Source organism: Oncorhynchus keta, unplaced genomic scaffold, assembly GCF_023373465.1.
Source record: "Oncorhynchus keta strain PuntledgeMale-10-30-2019 unplaced genomic scaffold, Oket_V2 Un_contig_23617_pilon_pilon, whole genome shotgun sequence".
Taxonomy (NCBI): domain Eukaryota; kingdom Metazoa; phylum Chordata; class Actinopteri; order Salmoniformes; family Salmonidae; genus Oncorhynchus; species Oncorhynchus keta.
The window spans coordinates 20,001-43,382 of record NW_026283479.1 but is presented as its reverse complement, the minus strand read 5'-3'; the positions used below and the strand labels follow the sequence as shown (position 1 = coordinate 43,382).

The 23,382-nt window shown below is 45.6% G+C and overlaps 1 protein-coding gene and 2 long non-coding RNA genes across 3 annotated transcripts in view; all 3 read right to left on the bottom strand.

Annotated features, from left to right (window-relative positions):
* Window positions 1-4,768: 4,768 nt before the first annotated feature.
* Window positions 4,769-8,707, bottom strand: LOC127921805 (uncharacterized). Its single transcript, XR_008109616.1, has 3 exons — window positions 8,675-8,707; window positions 7,469-7,520; window positions 4,769-4,840 (listed from the first exon to the last, which is right to left on the bottom strand). It is a non-coding gene; the product is annotated as an uncharacterized LOC127921805 (long non-coding RNA).
* Window positions 8,708-8,782: 75 nt separating this feature from the next.
* Window positions 8,783-23,382, bottom strand: part of LOC118383197 (probable E3 ubiquitin-protein ligase HERC1) — a 24,765-nt gene continuing 10,165 nt past the window's right edge. Inside the window, exons 6-11 of the mRNA XM_052505402.1 lie at window positions 21,383-21,556; window positions 20,009-20,123; window positions 17,641-17,711; window positions 16,990-17,157; window positions 11,489-11,729; window positions 8,783-8,804 (exon numbers count right to left, since the gene is read on the bottom strand). Of these exons, the coding sequence (XP_052361362.1) occupies window positions 8,783-8,804; window positions 11,489-11,729; window positions 16,990-17,157; window positions 17,641-17,711; window positions 20,009-20,123; window positions 21,383-21,556 (791 nt within the window). The remainder of the gene's footprint in view (window positions 8,805-11,488; window positions 11,730-16,989; window positions 17,158-17,640; window positions 17,712-20,008; window positions 20,124-21,382; window positions 21,557-23,382) is intronic.
* LOC127921804 (uncharacterized) lies at window positions 15,730-16,720 on the bottom strand. Its single transcript, XR_008109615.1, has 4 exons — window positions 16,517-16,720; window positions 16,293-16,331; window positions 16,137-16,175; window positions 15,730-16,039 (listed from the first exon to the last, which is right to left on the bottom strand). It is a non-coding gene; the product is annotated as an uncharacterized LOC127921804 (long non-coding RNA).

Sequence of the window (23,382 nt, the reverse complement as noted above, 5' to 3'; positions counted from 1 at the left end):
CTTCACACTGCCCTACTCGGATGGTATCGCGCTGCCCAACCTTTCGCTCTCTCTCCCTTTACTCTCTCCTTTCTTCATCCTATCTTCTCTTCCTCTGCTCAAACTTTCTTTCAACCTATCTCCCTGATTCTGCCTCATAACCCCTCCTCTCTCCTTTGTATCTTGACTCCCCTATGTCCCCCTATCCCACTCCAGGCCGTTTCGGTCCTCCCTCCCGGCTGTGGCTCGGCGACTCATTATGAAGCTCAGGAATAGGCCTCCCGGGCAACCCGAGCGGAAATGGAGGAAAATCTCGCTCCTGCGGACCTGGTATCCTTTTCACTCCCTCCCTCTCTACATTTCCTCCTCTGTCTCTGCTGCTAAAGCCACTTTCTACCATTCTAAATTCCAAGCATCTGCCTCTAACCCTAGGAAGTTTTGCCACCTTCTCCTCCCTCCTGAATCCTCCCCCTCCCCCTCCCTCTCTGCAGATGACTTCGTCAACCATTTTGAAAAGAAGGTCGATGACATCCGATCCTCGTTTGCTAAGTCAAACGACACCGCTGGTTCTGCTCACACTGCCCTACCCTATGCTCTGACCTCTTTCTCCCCTCTCTCTCCAGATGAAATCTCGCGTCTTGTAACGGCCGGCCGCTAACAACCTGCCCTGCTCCGCCACCCCATTCCTCTCTTTCTCCAGACTATTTCGAGACTTTCCCTACTCTCACCCGCTATCAATCATCTCTGATCACACATGCCCTCTCTAGTTTTCAAGAGAGCGGTAGAGTTGCACCTCTTCTGAAACTCTACACTTCGATCCTCCGTCATGTCAACAACTACAGACCAGTATCCTCTTCTCTCTTTTCTCTCTCCAAAACTCTTGAGCGTGCTGCTCTAATAGCTCTACCGCTATTCTCTCAGAATGACTCCTTTCTTGATCCAAATCTCAGTCAGGTTTCAAGACTAGTCATTCAACTGGAGACTGCCTCTTTCTGTATCACGGAGGCGCCCGCACTGCTAAAGCTAACTTCTCTCCTCTGCTCTCATCCTTCTAGACCTATCGGCTGCCTTCGATACTGTGAACCATCAGATCCTCCTCTCTCCACCTCCTCTCCGAGTTGGGCATCTCTGGCGCGGCCCACGCTTGGATTGCGTCCTACCTGACAGGTCGCTCCTACCAGGTGGCGTGGCGAGAATCTGTCTCCTCACCACGCGCTCTCACCACTGGTGTCCCCCAGGGCTCTGTTCTAGGCCCTCTCTTATTCTCGCTATACACCAAGTCACTTGGCTCTGTCATAACCTCACATGGTCTCTCCTATCATTGCTATGCAGACGACACACAATTAATCTTCTCCTTTCCCCCTTCTGATGACCAGGTGGCGAATCGCATCTCTGCATGTCTGGCAGACATATCAGTGTGGATGACGGATCACCACCTCAAGCTGAACCTCAGCAAGACGGAGCTCCTCTTCCTCCCGGGGAAAGGACTGCCCGTTCCATGATCTCGCCATCACGGTTGACAACTCCATTGTGTCCTCCTCCCAGAGCGCTAAGAACCTTGGCGTGATCCTGGACAACACCCTGACGTTCTCAACTAACATCAAGGCGGTGTCCCGTTCCTGTAGGTTCATGCTCTACAACATCCGCAGAGTACGACCCTGCCTCACACAGGAAGCGGCGCAGGTCCTAATCCAGGCACTTGTCATCTCCCGTCTTGATTACTGCAACTCGCTGTTGGCTGGGCTCCCTGCCTGTGCCATTAAACCCCTACAACTCATCCAGAACGCCGCAGCCCGTCTGGTGTTCAACCTTCCCAAGTTCTCTCACGTCACCCCGCTCCTCCGCTCTCTCCACTGGCTTCCAGTTGAAGCTCGCATCCGCTACAAGACCATGGTGCTCGCCTACGGAGCTGTGAGGGAACGGCACCTCAGTACCTCCAGGCTCTGATCAGGCCCTACACCCAAACAAGGGCACTGCGTTCATCCACCTCTGGCCTGCTCGCCTCCCTACCACTGAGGAAGTACAGTTCCCGCTCAGCCCAGTCAAAACTGTTCGCTGCTCTGGCCCCCAATGGTGGAACAAACTCCCTCACGACGCCAGGACAGCGGAGTCAATCACCACCTATGACCAGGATGGTTCTCAGCCCTGTTCTGTTGTTGATATATGACCAGGATGGTTCTCAGCCCTGTTCTGTTGTTGATCTATGACCAGGATGGTTCTCACCTCAGCCCTGTTGTTGATATATGACCAGGATGGTTCTCACCCCTGTTCTGTTGTTGATCTATGACCAGGATGGTTCTCAGCCCTGTTCTGTTGTTGATCTATGACCAGGATGGTTTCCAGCCCTGTTCTGTTGTTGATCTATGACCAGGATGGTTCTCAGCCTCTGTTCTGTTGTTGATCTATGACCAGGATGGTTCTCACCCTGTTCTGTTGTTGATCTATGACCAGGATGGTTCTCAGCCCTGTTCTGTTGTTGATATATGACCAGGATGGTTCTCAGCCCTGTTCTGTTGTTGATCTATGACCAGGATGTTCTGTTGTTGATCTATGACCAGGATGGTTCTCAGCCCTGTTCTGTTGTTGATCTATGACCAGGATGGTTCTCAGCCCTGTTCTGTTGTTGATCTATGACCAGGATGGTTCTCACCTCTGTTCTGTTGTTGATCTATGACCAGGATGGTTCTCAGCCCTGTTCTGTTGTTGATCTATGACCAGGATGGTTCTCAGCCCTGTTCTGTTGTTGATCTATGACCAGGATGGTTCTCAGCCCTGTTCTGTTGTTGATCTATGACCAGGATGGTTCTCAGCCCTCTGTTGTTGATATATGACCAGGATGGTTCTCAGCCCTGTTCTGTTGTTGATCTATGACCAGGATGGTTCTCAGCCCTGTTCTGTTGTTGATCTATCACCAGGATGGTTCTCAGCCCTGTTCTGTTGTTGATCTATGACCAGGATGGTTCTCAGCCCTGTTCTGTTGTTGATCTATGACCAGGATGGTTCTCACCTCAGCCCTGTTCTGTTGTTGATCTATGACCAGGATGGTTCTCAGCCCTGTTCTGTTGTTGATCTATGACCAGGATGGTTCTCAGCCCTGTTCTGTTGTTGATCTATGACCAGGATGGTTCTCACCTCAGCCCTGTTCTGTTGTTGATATATGACCAGGATGGTTCTCAGCCCTGTTCTGTTGTTGATCTATGACCAGGATGGTTCTCAGCCCTGTTCTGTTGTTGATCTATGACCAGGATGGTTCTCACCCCTGTTCTGTTGATCTATGACCAGGATGGTTCTCAGCCCTGTTCTGTTGTTGATCTATGACCAGGATGGTTCTCAGCCCTGTTCTGTTGTTGATATATGACCAGGATGGTTCTCAGCCCTGTTCTGTTGTTGATCTATGACCAGGATGGTTCTCAGCCCTGTTCTGTTGTTGATCTATGACCAGGATGGTTCTCAGCCCTGTTCTGTTGTTGATCTATGCCAGGATGGTTCTCAGTGTTCTGTTGTTGATCTATGACCAGGATGGTTCTCAGCCCTGTTCTGTTGTTGATATATGACCAGGATGGTTCTCAGCCCTGTTCTGTTGTTGATCTATCACCAGGATGGTTCTCAGCCCTGTTCTGTTGTTGATCTATGACCAGGATGGTTCTCAGCTCAGCCCTGTTCTGTTGTTGATCTATGACCAGGATGGTTCTCAGCCCTGTTCTGTTGTTGATCCCAGGATGGTTCTCAGTGTTCTGTTGTTGATCTATGACCAGGATGGTTCTCACCTCAGCCCTGTTCTGTTCTATGACCAGGATGGTTCTCATCTCAGCCCTGTTCTGTTGTTGATCTATGACCAGGATGGTTCTCAGCCCTGTTCTGTTGTTGATCTATAACCAGGATGGTTCTCAGCCCTGTTCTGTTGTTGATCTATGACCAGGATGGTTCTCATCAGCCCTGTTCTGTTGTTGATCTATGACCAGGATGGTTCTCATGTTCTGTTGTTGATGACCAGGATGGTTCTCAGCCCTGTTCTGTTGTTGATCTATGACCAGGATGGTTCTCAGCCCTGTTCTGTTGTTGATCTATGACCAGGATGGTTCTCAGCCCTGTTCTGTTGTTGATCTATGACCAGGATGGTTCTCAGCCCTCTGTTGTTGATCTATGACCAGGATGGTTCCCTGTTCTGTTGTTGATCTATGACCAGGATGGTTCTCAGCCCTGTTCTGTTGTTGATCTATGACCAGGATGGTTCTCAGCCCTGTTCTGTTGTTGATCTATGACCAGTTCTGTTGATGGTTTCTCAGCCCTGTTCTGTTGTTGATCTATGACCAGGATGGTTCTCAGCCTGTTCTGTTGTTGATATATGACCAGGATGGTTCCCTGTTCTGTTGTTGATCTATGACCAGGATGGTTCTCACCTCAGCCCTGTTCTGTTGTTGATCTATGACCAGGATGGTTCTCAGCCCCAGGATGGTTCTCTTTCTGTTGTTGATATATAGACCAGGATGGTTCTCAGCCCTGTTCTGTTGTTGATCTATGACCAGGATGGTTCTCTGTTGATAGGACCAGGATGGTTCTCAGTGTTTCCCAGGATGGTTCGCCCTGTTCTGTTGTTGATCTATGACCAGGATGGTTCTCAGCCCTGTTCTGTTGTTGCTCCATAGCCAGCATGGTTCCTTGATGTTCTCTCTGTTCTGTTGTTGATCGTGAACCCCGTGAACAGCGTTCTGTTGTTGATCTATGACGGCTCAGGTCCAGGTCCGACTCCTCATAGGATTGGTAGAGGGGAGAACCGTTCTGTTGTTGATCAGCTGGTCCCTACTGTGTTTCACCCTGAACCATGAGTCAGCCAGGGAGTCTGGAGAACTGTGGAGTAGACCTAAGGGAGGAGAGAGGAAAGAGAGAGGGGGGAGGGAGAGAGAGAGAGAGAGAGACAGACAGACAGACAGACAGACAGACAGACAGACAGACAGACAGACAGACAGACAGAAGAGAGAGAAAGAGATAGACAGAAAGAAAGAGGGAGAGAGACAGAAAGAGAGAGAGAGAGAGAGAGAGAGAGAGAGAGAGAGAGAGAGAGAGAGGCCAGATATCTTTTCAGAAACACAACTCCTATTCCTCTACAGGTGGATGAGATAACATCCACTCCATACAAAGTGCACCACTGTAAGACCTTATTGGGCCTTTATGTTAGCAGATGGAAGCTAGCTGCGATAAGACTACTGTATGTCCATTCACATTCAATCCACGTCTCTCTGCTTGGCGGCTGCTTTCTCATACTCCATGCCATCAGCCTTGATCAGCCATTCAAATATAACGTGTGAATGTTGTTCCCCCCCTGATCAGATGACGACGATGGGATGCTGCAGGGCAAACTGAGATGATGAGCAAGAGGCCAAGACCAAAACAAAAAAAAATGGCTTTTGTCTGAAATGGTTCTTAACCCGGCGTGTTTGTGCCGTCTTACCAAAACCAACTGACAAGCAAGAGAAGTACGGTCAAGAGGAACACACAGACACACACTGTCACATCTGAGCCAGACGAGCTACCTCGTCGATTCGTCGAGTCAGGAGAAACACGATGAACCGAGCTCTACTAAAAACGCCAGAACCGTATAACTGAACCCTTTCGAACGGGAATGAATGGACGTTACAGCCATGGAGAGCTGGCTGAGCTGGTTACTAGATGGAAACAGGAAGTGGTTACAGCCATGGAGAGTTGAGCTGGCTAGAGGAAACAGGAAGTGGTTACAGCCATGGAGAGTTGAGCTGGCTAGAGGAAACAGGAAGTGGTTACAGCCATGGAGAGTTGAGCTGGCTAGAGGAAACAGGAAGTGGTTACAGCCATGGAGAGTTGAGCTGGCTAGAGGAAACAGGAAGTGGTTACAGCCATGGAGAGTTGAGCTGGCTAGAGGAAACAGGAAGTGGTTACAGCCATGGAGAGTTGAGCTGGCTAGAGGAAACAGGAACTGTGGTGGAAACATGCCATGGTGTAAACACGTGGAGCTCCTCTTGTTTTTGAATCAACTGTCTCAAGAGGAGCAAATACGAGAAGACAAGGAGAACACTTTTACACTGAAGCAGAGGGCTGTCACATAGCAGTAGTGGTTAGTAGCATCTAATGGACTTTACTGATTGTACAAGACATTAGTCCTTTACCTCTCTTTTACACTGAAGCAGAGGGCTGTCACATAGCAGTAGTGGTTAGTAGCATCTAATGGACTTTACTGATTGTACAAGACATTAGTCCTTTACCTCTCTTTTACACTGAAGCAGAGGGCTGTCACATAGCAGTAGTGGTTAGTAGCATCTAATGGACTTTACTGATTGTACAAGACATTAGTCCTTTACCTCTCTTTTACACTGAAGCAGAGGGCTGTCACGTAGCAGTAGTGGTTAGTAGCATCTAATGGACTTTACTGATTGTACAAGACATTAGTCCTTTACCTCTCTTTTACACTGAAGCAGAGGGCTGTCACATAGCAGTAGTGGTTAGTAGCATCTAATGGACTTTACTGATTGTACAAGACATTAGTCCTTTACCTCTCTTTTACACTGAAGCAGAGGGCTGTCACGTAGCAGTAGTGGTTAGTAGCATCTAATGGACTTTACTGATTGTACAAGACATTAGTCCTTTACCTCTCTTCTACACTGAAGCAGAGGGCTGTCACGTAGCAGTAGTGGTTAGTAGCATCTAATGGACTTTACTGATTGTACAAGACATTAGTCCTTTACCTCTCTTTTACACTGAAGCAGAGAGCTGTCACATAGCAGTAGTGGTTAGTAGCATCTAATGGACTTTACTGATTGTACAAGACATTAGTCCTTTACCTACACTGAAGCAGAGGGCTGTCACATAGCAGTAGTGGTTAGGAGCATCTAATGGACTTTACTGATTGTACAAGACATTAGTCCTTTAGAGACACTGAAGCAGAGGGCTGTCACATAGCAGTAGTGGTTAGGGAGCATCTAATGGACTTTACTGATTGTACAAGACATTAGTCCTTTACCTCTCTTTTACACTGAAGCAGAGGGCTGTCACATAGCAGTAGTGGTTAGGAGCATCTAATGGACTTTACTGATTGTACAAGACATTAGTCCTTTACCTCTCTTTTACACACAGAAGCAGAGGGCTTTACTGTCACATACTGAGCAGAGGGCTAGTGGGTTAGGAGCATCTAATGGACTTTACTGATTGTACAAGACATTAGTCCTTTACCTCTCTTTTTGCACTGAAGCAGAGGGCTGTCACATAGCAGTAGTGGTTAGGAGCATCTAATGGACTTTACTGATTGTACAAGACATTAGTCCTTTACCTCTCTTTTACACTGAAGCAGAGGGCTGTCACATAGCAGTAGTGGTTAGGAGCATCTAATGGACTTTACTGATTGTACAAGACATTAGTCCTTTACCTCTCTTTTACACTGAAGCAGAGGGCTGTCACATAGCAGTAGTGGTTAGGAGCATCTAATGGACTTTACTGATTGTACAAGACATTAGTCCTTTACCTCTCTTTTTCTGAGAAAATGCCAGGTCCAGATCCACGTTTCTCCTGCCACTCTGAAACAGAGGGGGAATCACTTCAGTTACATTTTAATAAAACATCATTATTACAATAAACAGAGGAGAACGTCTTAGTGGGAACTTTGTTTAAAACAGAACATGTCTTTACGCTGAGAGAGGGGGAGACACAGAGAGAGAGGGGGGAGACACAGAGGAGAGATACAGAGAGAGACACAGGGGAGGGGAGACAGAGAGAGAGGGGGACACAGAGAGAGGGGAGACACAGAGAGAGGGGGAGACACAGAGAGAGAGGGGGAGACACAGAGAGAGGGGGGAGACAGAGAGAGAGACAGAGAGACACAGAGAGGGGGGAGACAGAGAGAGAGGGGGAGACACAGAGAGAGAGGACTCTCACAGAGAGAGAGAGACCAGAGACACAGAGAGATCAGACAGAGACAGAGACCAGACAGGGGGAGACTACATTAGACCAGAGTCAGAGACACAGACCAGAGGCTCTCTGTACTGAGACACTCCTTCATAGCAGAGGACAGAGACACAGAGTCAGAACGAGACACAGTCAGAACTACACAGACCACAGAGAACACACAGACCACAGTCAGAACTACAGAGACCACACAGACAGACTCACTCCTTCAGAGAGGACAGAGACCACACAGTCAGAACTACACAGACCACAGTCAGAACTACACAGACCACAGTCAGAACTACACAGACCACACAGTCAGAGACTACACAGACCACAGTCAGAACACAGATCACACAGTCAGAACTACAGAGACCACAGTCAGAACTACACAGACAGTCAGAACTAGAGAGACCACACAGTCAGACACAGAGACCAGAGGGTCAGAACTACACAGACCACAGTCAGAACTACAGAGACCACAGTCAGAGACAGAGAGAACTACACAGACCACAGTCAGAGAGACAGACCAGACAGTCAGAACTACACAGACCAGAGTCAGAGACACAGACCACAGTCAGACCACAGAAGACACACAGAGAGAACACAGAGACCAGTCAGAGGGGGAGACTACAGAGAGACAGAGAGAGACAGAGACCACAGTCAGAACACACAGACCAGAGTCAGAACTACACAGAGACAGTCAGAACTACACAGACCACAGAGAGAACTACAGAGAGACAAAGGCAAGTCAGAACTACACAGGCCACAGTCAGAACTGACAGACCAGAGTGCATCCCTCCTCATCAGACAGGGACAGTCAGATTACACAGACCTGGACAGTCATTAGCCTGTAGTTGGGACTGGACTGGACCAGACAGCTCTCTGGCCACAGTCAGACTCTCACTCCTTCAGACCTAGCAGAGGACAGAGACCACACAGTCAGAACTACACAGACCACAGTCAGACCACACAGTCAGAACTACACAGACCACAGTCAGAACTACACAGACCACACAGTCAGAACTACACAGACCACAGTCAGAACTACACAGACCACAGTCAGAACTACACAGACCACAGTCAGCTCTCTGACCACAGTCAGACTCTCACTCCTTCATAGCAGAGTCAGACCACAGAGACCACACAGTCAGAACTACACAGACCACAGTCAGAACTCTCAGAACTACAGACTCTCAGAACTCCTTCACAGCAGAGGACAGAGACCAGACAGTCAGAACTACACAGACCACAGTCAGAACTACACAGACCATACAGTCAGAACTACACAGACCATACAGTCAGAACTACACAGACCACAGTCAGAACTACACAGACCACAGTCAGAACTACACAGACCACAGTCAGAACTACACAGACCACAGTCAGAACTACACAGACCATACAGTCAGAACTACACAGACCACAGTCAGAACTACACAGACCACAGTCAGAACTACACAGACCACAGTCAGAACTACACAGACCACACAGTCAGAACTACACAGACCACAGTCAGAACTACACAGACCACAGTCAGAACTACACAGACCACAGTCAGAACTACACAGACCACAGTCAGAACTACACAGACCAGACCATACAGTCAGAACTACACAGACCACAGTCAGAACTACACAGACCACACAGTCAGAACTACACAGACCACACAGTCAGAACTACACAGACCACAGTCAGAACTACACAGACCACAGTCAGAACTACACAGACCACAGTCAGAACTACACAGACCAGAGAACCACAGACCAGTCAGAACTACACAGACCAGACAGTCAGAACTACACAGACCACAGTCAGAACTACACAGACCATACAGTCAGAACTACACAGACCACAGTCAGAACTACACAGACCACAGTCAGAACTACACAGACCACAGTCAGAACTACACAGACCACAGTCAGAACTACACAGACCATACAGTCAGAACTACACAGACCACACAGTCAGAACTACACAGACCATACAGTCAGAACTACACAGACCACAGTCAGAACTACACAGACCACAGTCAGAACTACACAGACCACAGTCAGAACGACACAGACCACAGTCAGAACTACACAGACCACAGTCAGAACTACACAGACCACACAGTCAGAACTACACAGACCACACAGTCAGAACTACACAGACCATACAGTCAGAACTACACAGACCACACAGTCAGAACTACACAGACCACAGTCAGAACTACACAGACCACAGTCAGAACTACACAGACCACAGTCAGAACTACACAGACCACAGTCAGAACTACACAGACCATACAGTCAGAACTACACAGACCAGACAGTCAGAACTACACAGACCATACAGTCAGAACTACACAGACCAGACAGTCAGAACCATAGACCATACAGTCAGAACTACACAGACCATACAGTCAGAACTACACAGACCACACAGTCAGAACTACACAGACCACAGTCAGAACTACACAGACCACAGTCAGAACTACACAGACCACAGTCAGAACTACACAGGCCACAGTCAGACCATACAGTCAGAACTACACAGACCACAGTCAGAACTACACAGACCACACAGTCAGAACTACACAGACCACAGTCAGAACCACAGACCACAGTCAGAACTACACAGACCACAGTCAGAACTACACAGACCACAGAACTACACAGACCACAGTCAGAACTACACAGACCAGACCATCAGTCAGAACTACACAGACCAGACAGTCAGAACTACACAGACCACAGTCAGAACTACACAGACCACGGTCAGAACTACACAGACCACAGTCAGAACGACACAGACCACAGTCAGAACAGACACAGACCACAGTCAGAACTACACAGACCATACAGTCAAAACTACACAGACCACAGTCAGAACTACACAGACCATACAGTCAGAACTACACAGACCACAGTCAGAACTACACAGACCACAGTCAGAACTACACAGACCACAGTCAGAACTACACAGACCACAGTCAGAACGACACAGACCACAGTCAGAAAGACACAGACCACAGTCAGAACTACACAGACCATACAGTCAAAACTACACAGACCACACAGTCAGAACTACACAGACCACAGTCAGAACTACACAGACCACAGTCAGAACGACACAGACCACAGTCAGAACTACACAGACCACACAGTCAGAACTACACAGACCATACAGTCAGAACTACACAGACCACACAGTCAGAACTACACAGACCACACAGTCAGAACTACACAGACCAGACAGTCAGAACTACACAGACCAGACAGTCAGAACTACACAGACCACAGTCAGAACTACACAGACCAGACCATACAGTCAGAACTACACAGACCAGACAGTCAGAACTACACAACCACACAGTCAGAACTACACAGACCATACAGTCAGAACTACACAGACCAGTCAGAACAGTCAGAACTACACAGACCAGACAGAACTACAGACCACAGTCAGAACTACACAGACCATACAGTCAGAACTACACAGACCAGACAGTCAGAACTACACAGACCATACAGTCAGAACTACACAGACCAGACAGTCAGACCATACAGTCAGAACTACACAGACCAGACAGTCATAGAAGTTGTGTTGTTCTGACCTGGTCATGAAGCCCGTCCCGTCCTGCTGTCCCAGTCCGACTGACTGGAAGCTGCCGTGTCCCTCGTCCTGGTGCTCCTTCCCCAGTTCCCCCAGTACAGGGCTGACCCCCAGCACCAGCAGAGCACAGCGGTGGACCACAGAGTTACAGGCGGCTGTGTACAGGTCCTGTCCCTCAGGCAGCCCCGTACAGCCGTCTCTCCCGTGATTCTCCTCCTGGGATGTCGAGGCCTCCGCCTCCCCTGGTAACAATAACACACTGTTAATATAGAAAGGGGTCATTTTACTGGAGGAGAAAAGGCGCGCTCGCTTCTGCTGTCCAAAACTATCAGTCTGAAGGACGATGAATATTTAGAGTGGTTTGTAGCAAGCATATATAATTAACCATACATGAGATATTTTAAAGTGCTTTTATAAAACCTGAACTGAAAGGTATTTTACAATAAGCAACCATACGTTACAACCATACAAAACCAAACAACCATATGTTACAACCATACAAAACCATATGTTACAACCATACAAAACCATACAAAACCATACATTACAACCATATGTTACAACCATACAAACCATATGTTACAACCATACAAAACCATACATTACAACCATACAAAACCATACATTACAACCATACAAAACCATACATTACAACCATACAAAACCATACATTACAACCATACAAAACCATACATTACAACCATATGTTACAACCATACAAACCATATGTTACAACCATACAAAACCATACATTAAAACCATACAAAACCATACATTACAACCATACAAAACCATACATTACAACCATACAAAACCATATATTACAACCATACAAAACCATACATTACAACCATACAAAACCATATATTACAACCATACAAAACCATACATTACAACCATACAAAACCACACGTTACAACCATACAAAACCATACGTTACAACCATACAAAACCATACGTTACAACTATACGTACAACCATACGTTACAACCATACGTTACAACCATATAAAACCATACGTTACAACTATACGTTACAAAACCATATGTTACAACCATACAAAACCATATGTTACAACCATACAAAACCATACATTACAACCATACAAAACCATACAAAACCATACATTACAACCATACAAAACCATACATTACAACCATACAAAACCATACATTACAACCATACGTTACAACCATATAAAACCATACGTTACAACCATACGTTAAAACCATACGTTACAACCATACAAAACCATACATTACAACCATACAAAACCACACGTTACAACCATACGTTAAAACCATACGTTACAACCATACAAAACCATACATTACAACCATACAAAACCAACCATACGTTACAACCATACAAAACCATACATTACAACCATACGTTAAAACCATACGTTACAACCATACGTTAAAACCATACGTTACAACCATACAAAACCATACGTTACAACCATACAAAACCATACGTTACAACCATACGTTAAAACCATACGTTACAACCATACAAAACCATACATTACAACCATACAAAACCATACGTTACAACCATACAAAACCATACATTACAACCATATGCTACAACCATACAAAACCATACGTTACAACCATACAAAACTATACATTACAACCATACAAAACCATATATTACAACCATACAAAACCATATATTACAACCATACAAAACCATACATTACAACCATACAAAACCACACGTTACAACCATACAAAACCATACGTTACAACCATACAAAACCATACGTTACAACCATACAAAACAACCATACGTTACAACCATACGTTACAACCATACGTTACAACCATACATTACAACCATACATTACAACCATACGTTACAACCATACAAAACCATACGTTACAACCATACAAAACCATACGTTACAACCATACGTTACAACCATACGTTACAACCATACATTACAACCATACGTTACAACCATACGTTACAACCATACATTACAACCATACATTACAACCATACGTTACAACCATACAAAACCATACGTTACAACCATACGTTACAACCATACGTTACAACCATACGTTACAACCATACGTTACAACCATACGTTACAACCATACGTTACAACCATACAAAACCATACGTTACAACCATACATTACAACCATACGTTACAACCATACGTTACAACTATACGTTACACCCATACGTTACAACCATACGTTACAACCATACGTTACAACCATACGTTACAACTATACGTTACAACCATACGTTACAACCATACGTTACAACCATACAAAACCATACGTTACAACCATACGTTACAACCATACGTTACAACCATACGTTACAACCATACGTTACAACCATACAAAACCATACGTTACAACCATACGTTACAACCATACGTTACAACCATACGTTACAACCATACGTTACAACTATACGTTACAACCATACAAAACCATACGTTACAACCATACGTTACAACCATACGTTACAACCATACGTTACAACCATACGTTACAACCATACAAAACCATACGTTACAACCATACAAACCATACGTTACAACTATACGTTACAACCATACAAAACCATACGTTACAACCATACGTTACAACCATACGTTACAACCATACATTACAACCATACGTTACAACCATACGTTACAACCATACAAAACCATACGTTACAACCATACAAAACCATACGTTACAACCATACGTTACAACCATACGTTACAACCATACAAAACCCATACGTTACAACCATACATTACAACCATACGTTACAACCATACAAAACCATACATTACAACCATATGTTAAACCAACAACAACCATACAGCAAACCAACAAACCATACATTCACCATTTACAACCATACGTCTAAACCATAGCTACATATTATACATTACAACCATATAAAACCATACATTACAACCATACTCCCATAGTTACATATTATATTATACTTAAATAAAAACCATACATTACACCTCCTAAAACATAGTTACATATTATAACCATACTGAAATAACATTCCCCACCTCCTCATAGTTACATATTATATTATAAAACCATGAAATAACAAACTTCACCCTAAATGGCAGCTACATATTATAGTTACATATTATATTATACTGAAATAACCTTCCCCACCTCCTCATAGTTACATATTATACTGAAATAACCTTCCCCACCTCCTCATAGTTACATATTATATTATACTGAAATAACCTTCCCCACCTCCTCATAGTTACATATTATATTATACTGAAATAACCTCCCCTTACCTCCTCATAGCTACATATTATATTATACTGAAATAACCTTCCCCACCTCCTCCTAGTTACATATTATATTATACTGAAATAACCTTCCCCACCTCCTCCTAGTTACATATGATATTATACTGAAATAACATTCCCTCCACCACCCCCTCCTTTTCCATCTCCTCCTCCTCCCCCCCCTCCCCCTCCTTCCTCCTCCCCTCCTCCTCCTCCCCCAACCTCCCTCCCCCTCCCCTTCCCTTACCTCCCCCAAATCCTTCCTCCCCTCCTTCCTTTACCTCCCCAACTCCTTCCCTCCCCCTCCTCCTCCTTCCCTCCCCCTCCTTCCCTTACCTCCCCCTCCTTCCCTTACCTCCCCCTCCTCCCCCCTTACTCCTTCCCTCCCCCTCCTTCCTTTACCTCCCCCTCCTTCCCTTACCTCCCCCTCCTCCTCCCCTCCCCCAACTCCGTCCAAGAGTCCCCCTCCCTTTACCTCCCCTCCTCCTCTGGTTCCTCCTGAGGTCAGGCCTCCCCCGGCGCTGCTGCTGGCCCTCTCCCTCTCTCGGCTCCTCGCCGCCTCCCGCGCTGAGAGGAAACATTGAAAGATTTCTGTGCCGTGCGACAGACAGACACAGAGAGACATCACACAGGGCGCTGGGTTAAAAGGGAAGCTGTGCGACGAACCACGCCGTGGCGTAGGTCAATGAGGCTCTAACCCAGGCTAGTCCTGCCAGACTACAGTTAGACTCATCCAAGGCTCTAACCCAGGCTAGTCCTGCCAGACTACAGTTAGACTCATCCAAGGCTCTAACCCAGGCTAGTCCTGCCAGACTACAGTAAGACTCATTCAAGGCTCTAACCCAGGCTAGTCCTGCCAGACTACAGTAAGACTTTGTCCTATCCCTGTACCTTTGTCCTATTCCCTGTAGGCTGTCAATTCCCAGTACCCTTTGTCCTATCCCTGTACCTTTGTCATATCCCTGTACCTTTGTCCTATTCCCAGTACCTTTGTCCTAACCTTTGTCCTATCCTTTGTCCCATCCCTGTACCTTTGTCCTATCCCTGTACCTTTGTCCCTGTACCTTTGTCCTATCCCTGTACCTTTTTCTTATCCCTGTACCTTTGTCCTATCCCTGTACCTTTGTCCTATCCCTGTACCTATCCCTGTACCTTTGTCCTATCCCTGTACCTTTGTCCTATCCCAGTACCTTTGTCCTATCCCTGTACCTTTGTCCTATCCCTGTACCTTTGTCCTATCCCTGTACCTTTGTCCTATTCCCTGTACCTTTGTCCTATCCCTGTACCTTTGTCCTATCCCCTGTACCTTTGTCCTATCCCTGTACCTTTGTCCTATTCCCTGTACCTTTGTCCTATCCCTGTACCTTTGTCCTATTCCCTGTACCTTTGTCCTATCCCTGTACCTTTGTCCTATTCCCTGTACCTTTGTCCTATCCCTGTACCTTTGTCCTATTCCCTGTACCTTTGTCCTATCCCTGTACCTTTGTCCTATCCATGTACCTTTGTCCTATTCCCTGTACCTTTGTCCTATCCCAGTACCTTTGTCCTATTCCCTGTACCTTTGTCTTATTCCTGTACCTTTGTCCTATTCCCTGTACCTTTGTCCTATCCCTGTACCCTTTGTCCTATTCCTGTACCTTTGTCCTATTCCTGTACCTTTGTCCTATTCCTGTACCTTTGTCCTATCCCTGTACCTTTGTCCTATCCCTGTACCTATCCCTGAACCTTTGTCCTATTCCTGTACCTTTGTCCTATCCCTGTACCTTTGTCCTATTCCCTGAACCTTTGTCCTATCCCTGTACCTTTGTCCTATCCCTGTACCTTTGTCCTATTCCCTGAACCTTTGTCCTATCCCTGTACCTTTGTCCTATCCCTGTACCTTTATCCTATTCCCTGAACCTTTGTCCTATTCCCTGTACCTTTGTCCTATTCCCTGTACCTTTGTCCTATCCCTGGTTTGAAATATCCAATAAATGTCGTTCCACTTCATGATTGTGTCCCACTTGTTGTTGATTCTTCACAAAAAAATACAGTTTTATATCTTTATGTTTGAAGCCTGAAATGTGGCAAAAGGTCTATTTTGAAGTTCAAGGGGGCCTCATTCCTTCTCAAGGCACTGTAGGTAGCAGTGTTTTCAGTGACAGTCTATTCAGTGACAGTCTGGTAGGAGTACATTCAGTGAGAGTGTTGTGTCATTGCAGTAAAGTGAACCACCACTCCCAGCGGTCATGACTTCGTGCTCTCTCTCCTCCTCTTCCTCATCCTGCTCCTGATTCACATCCTCCCCTTTCTCGGTCCGTCCTCTCTTTTCTAGCTCCGCCTCCTCGTCGATGGTCCTCGTGAACGAGTGCTCCTGGGGGTCCATCTCCAGCGAGTCCTGATTGTCTGAAATCTGATCGGGCACAACACCGGACACCCGTTAAAAGTGTTGTCACGATACCAGAATATCAGGTTTAGTATCACGATACCAGAATATCAGGTTTAGTGTCACGATACCAAAATATCAGGTTCAGTATCACGATACCAGAATATCAGGTTTAGTATCACGATACCAGAATATCAGGTTTAGTATCACGATACCAGAATATCATATATAAATCCAGAAGTATCTCTTTAAATTGAAATGAGGACCGTGGGGGTTAGAGGTCAAAGAAGCAGTTGCCGTAAGTGTCTCTAGGATGTAGAGGGGTTTAAGGGTTGATGTGGGAATAAGGCAGCAGACCCTGACGTGGGACTGGAAGGATGTTTCATGGACCAACGGACCAGTTACGGAAAGAAGAGCCGAGTCAAACTTTCCCTCCTCTCCCGGGAAGACGAGCGTGTCTGGAAGACGCACATGTTCTTACAGGCCAGCAGGCGGTTCCGGACCTTGTAGACACAACGGTAGATTGCACAAATCAGGAAGAGTGGCAAGAGCCAGCATCTTACAAGGCTGGTACCTGGTTGGAAACACACACAGAGACACACTGACTGGTGAACCCAGCCTGCCACATGAAATAGACAAGGCATGTAGTATCACATGACACCACATAGGGTGCCAGAGTCCTACTGATCCTGGTCTAAAGTAGTGCACTATGTAGGGAATAGGGTACCAGAGTCCTACTGACCCTGGTCTAAAGTAGTGCACTATGTAGGGAATAGGGTGCCAGAGTCCTACTGACCCTGGTCTAAAGTAGTGCACTATGTAGGGAATAGGGTGCCAGAGTCCTACTGACCCTGGTCTAAAGTAGTGCACTATGTAGGTTTGGGTGCCAGAGTCCTACTGACCCTGGTCTAAAGTAGTGCACTATGTAGGGAATAGGGCTCTGGTCTATAGTGGTACCACTGTTTTGATAGGGAATAGGGCTCTGGTCTATAGTAGTGCCACTATATAGGGAATAGGGCTCTGGTCTATAGTAGTACCACTATATAGGGAATAGGGCTCTGGTCTATAGTAGTGCCACTATATAGGGAATAGGGCTCTGGTCTATAGTAGTACCACTTCATATTGTGTCCCATAGGGCTCTGGTTTATAGTAGTACACAATATAGGGCAATAGGGCTCTGGTCTAAAGTAGTACCACTATATAGGGAATAGGGCTCTGGTCTATAGTAGTACACAATATAGGGAATAGGGCTCTGTGTCTATAGTAGTACCACTATATAGGGAATAGGGCTCTGGTCTATAGTAGTACACAATATAGGGAATAGGGCCCTTTCTGGTCTATAGTAGTACCACTATATAGTCCTGGACTCTGGTCTATAGTAGTACCACTATATAGGGAATAGGGCTCTGGTCTATAGTAGTACACAATATAGGGAATAGGGCTTGGTCTATAGTAGTACCACTATATAGGGCTCTGGTCTATAGTAGTACCACTATATAGGAATAGGGCTCTGGTCTATAGTAGTACCACTATATAGGGAATAGGGCTCTGGTCTATAGTAGTACCACTATATAGGAATAGGGCTCTGGTCTATAGTAGTACCACTATATAGGGAATAGGGATCTGGTCTATAGTAGTACCACTATATAGGGAATAGGGCTCTGGTCTATAGTAGTACCACTATATGGGGAATAGGGTCCTGGTCTATAGTAGTACCACTATATAGGGAATAGGGCTCTGGTCTATAGTAGTACCACTATATAGGAATAGGGCCTCAGCCAGCATCTATAGTAGTACTACTATATAGGGAATAGGGCTCTGGTCTAAATAGTAGTACCACTATATAGGGAATAGGGCTCTGGTCTATAGTAGTACCACTATATAGGGAATAGGGCTCTGGTCTATAGTAGTACCACTATATAGGGAATAGGGCCTGGTCTATAGTAGTACCACTATATAGGGAATAGGGCTCTGGTCTATAGTAGTACCACTATATAGGAATATGGCTCTGGTCTATAGTAGTACCACTATAGGGAATAGGGCTCTGGTCTAAAGTAGTACCACTATATAGGGAATAGGGCTCTGGTCTATAGTAGTGTACTATATAGGGAATAGGGCCCTGGTCTATAGTAGTACCACTATATAGGAATAGGGCTCTGGTCTATAGTAGTACCACTATATAGGAATAGGGCTCTGGTCTATAGTAGTACCACTATATAGGGAATAGGGCTCTGGTCTATAGTAGTGTACTATATAGGGAATAGGGCCCTGGTCTATAGTAGTACCACTATATAGGGAATAGGGCTCTGGTCTATAGTAGTACCACTATATAGGGAATAGGGCTCTGGTCTGTAGTAGTACCACTATATAGGGAATAGGGCTCTGGTCTATAGTAGTACCACTATATAGGGAATAGGGCTCTGGTCTATAGTAGTACCACTATATAGGGAATAGGGCTCTGGTCTATAGTAGTACCACTATATAGGGAATAGGGCTCTGGTCTATAGTAGTACCACTATATAGGGAATAGGGCTCTGGTCTATAGTAGTACCACTATATAGGGAATAGGGCTCTGGTCTATAGTAGTACCACTATATAGGGAATAGGGCTCTGGTCTATAGTAGTACCACTATATAGGGAATAGGGCTCTGGTCTATAGTAGTACCACTATATAGGGAATAGGGCTCTGGTCTATAGTAGTACCACTATATAGGGCTCTGGTCTATAGTAGTACCACTATATAGGGAATAGGGCTCTGGTCTATAGTAGTGTACTATATAGGGAATAGGGCTCTGGTCTATAGTAGTGTACTATATAGGGAATAGGGCGCCATTGGGAAGGCAGAACCATGATGGTGTGCAGTAGAATTACCTGCCCTCTCCACAGGCTTGGTCCAGCAGGCCGGTGTGCTTCAGCAGAGCAGCCAGGACAAACCTGGACACGGTGTCCAATAAGATCTCATTACAGAGAGAGGCGTTGTCCCAGTCTGGAACACAAACACATGGACATCACTACATGTCCCAGCAGCGATTAATACTCTGCTTATTCTACACTACTAATCTGTCATGAACACAAACACATGGACATCACTACATGTCCCAGCAGCGATTAATACTCTGCTTATTCTACACTACTAATCTGTCATGAACACAAACACATGGACATCACTACATGTCCCAGCAGCAATTAATACTCTGCTTATTCTACACTACTAATCTGTCATGAACACAAACACATGGACATCACTACATGTCCCAGCAGCGATTAATACTCTGCTTATTCTACACTACTAATCTGTCATGAACACAAACACATGGACATCACTACATGTCCCAGCAGCAATTAATACTCTGCTTATTCTACACTACTAATCTGTCATGAACACAAACACATGGACATCACTACACTCCCAGCTGGATGCTCTGCTTATTACACTGAATCTGTCATGAACACAAACACATGGACATCACTACATGTCCCAGCAGCAATTAATACTCTGCTTATTCTACACTACTAATCTGTCATGAACACAAACACATGGACATCACTACATATCCCAGCAGCGATTAATACTCTGCTTATTCTACACTACTAATCTGTCATGAACACAAACACATGGACATCACTACATGTCCCAGCAGCGATTAATACTCTGCTTATTCTACACTACTAATCTGTCATCAAGACAAACACATGGACATCACTACATATCCCAGCAGCGATTAATACTCTGCTTATTCTACACTACTAATCTGTCATGAACACAAACACATGGACATCACTACATGTCCCAGCAGCAATTAATACTCTGCTTATTCTACACTACTAATCTGTCATGAACACAAACACATGGACATCACTACATGTCCCAGCAGCGATTAATACTCTGCTTATTCTACACTACTAATCTGTCATGAACACAAACACATGGACATCACTACATGTCCCAGCAGCGATTAATACTCTGCTTATTCTACACTACTAATCTGTCGTGAAAGAAAGATGGATGGCCACACACTGCTGGATGCTCCATTACACTGAATGAACTGAAAAGAAACTGAATAGACTGATTCAACTGTGGGAGCATTTAGCAGAGAGCGGGCATCACTCAATAAACAGAGAGCGGGCATCACTCAATAAACTGAATAAACTGTGGGAGCATTCAACAGAGAGCGGGCATCACTCAATACACTGAATAAACTAAACCCAGATCCCCCCCATGTATTATAGTCCCCACCCCGGTACCTTTGCTGGTGGCGTAGTCCTGCATGTTGCTCCAGAGACTGTTGGTGGGTTCCTTCGTGGAGCCCAGGGCCAGCTCCACCAGGACGCTCATGTCTGCTCTCAGAGGACAGTCAACTGGTTTCTGCTCCTCGTTACCTGAGAGGGCCTCCTCTAACAGCCAGCTGATGCAGTTATCTAAGAGGCACATACAAACACAGTACGGGCCAGCATCATCAGAGAATAAATACAACAGATCAGAATGAAAAGAAATCAGATAGGAACCACTTCTAACTGTTATCCAGAGGGGGTCATCAGATAGGAACCACTTCTAACTGTTATCCAGAGGGGGGTCATCAGATAGGAACCACTTCTAACTGTTATCCAGAGGGGGGCATCAGATAGGAACCACTTCTAACAGTTGTCTAGAGGGGGCATCAGATAGGAACCACTTCTAACAGTTGTCTAGAGGGGGGTCATCAGATAGGAACCACTTCTAACAGTTGTCTAGAGGGGGGTCATCAGATAGGAACCACTTCTAACAGTTATCTAGAGGGGGGTCATCAGATAGGAACCAAACAGTTGTCTAGAGGGGGGGGGTCATCAGATAGGAACCACTTCTAACAGTTGTCTAGAGGGGGCATCATCAGATAGGAACCACTTCAACAGTTGTCTAGAGGGGGGTGTCATCAGATAGGAACCACTTCTAACAGTTGTCTAGAGGGGGGTCATCAGATAGGAACCACTTCTAACAGTTGTCTAGAGGGGGGTCATCAGATAGGAACCACTTCTAACTGTTATCTAGAGGGGGGTCATCAGATAGGAACCACTTCTAACTGTTATCTAGAGGGGGGGGGTCATCAGTGGGAGCATAGGAACCACTTCTAACTGTTATCTAGAGGGGGGGTCATCAGATAGGAACCACTTCTAACTGTTATCTAGAGGGGGGGTCATCAGATAGGAACCACTTCTAACTGTTATCTAGAGGGGGGTCATCAGATAGGAACCACTTCTAACTGTTATCTAGAGGGGGGTCATCAGATAGGAACCACTTCTAACTGTTATCTAGAGGGGGGTCATCAGATAGGAACCACTTCTAACTGTTATCTAGAGGGGTCATCAGATAGGAACCACTTCTAACAGTTATCTAGAGGGGGGTCATCAGATAGGAACCACTTCTAACTGTTATCTAGAGGGGGTCATCAGATAGGAACCACTTCTAACAGTTATCTAGAGGGGGGTCATCAGATAGGAACCACTTCTAACAGTTATCTAGAGGGGGTCATCAGATAGGAACCACTTCTAACTGTTATCTAGAGGGGGTCATCAGATAGGAACCACTTCTAACAGTTATCTAGAGGGGGGTCATCAGATAGGAACCACTTCTAACTGTTATCTAGAGGGGGGTCATCAGATAGGAACCACTTCTAACTGTTATCTAGAGGGGGGGGTCATCAGATAGGAACCACTTCTAACTGTTATCTAGAGGGGGGTCATCAGATAGGAACCACTTCTAACTGTTATCTAGAGGGGGGTCATCAGATAGGAACCACTTCTAACTGTTATCTAGAGGGGGGTCATCAGATAGGAACCACTTCTAACAGTTGTCTAGAGGGGGGTCATCAGATAGGAACCACTTCTAACTGTTATCTAGAGGGGGTCATCAGATAGGAACCACTTCTAACTGTTATCTAGAGGGGGGTCATCAGATAGGAACCACTTCTAACAGTTATCTAGAGGGGGGTCATCAGATAGGAACCACTTCTATCAGTTATCTATAGGGGGGTCATCAGATAGGAACCACTTCCAACTGTTATCTAGAGGGGGTCATCAGATAGGAACCACTTCTAACTGTTATCTAGAGGGGGTCATCAGATAGGAACCACTTCTAACAGTTGTCTAGAGGGGGGTCATCAGATAGGAACCACTTCTAACTGTTATCTAGAGGGGGGTCATCAGATAGGAACCACTTCTAACAGTTATCTAGAGGGGGTCATCAGATAGGAACCACTTCTAACAGTTAT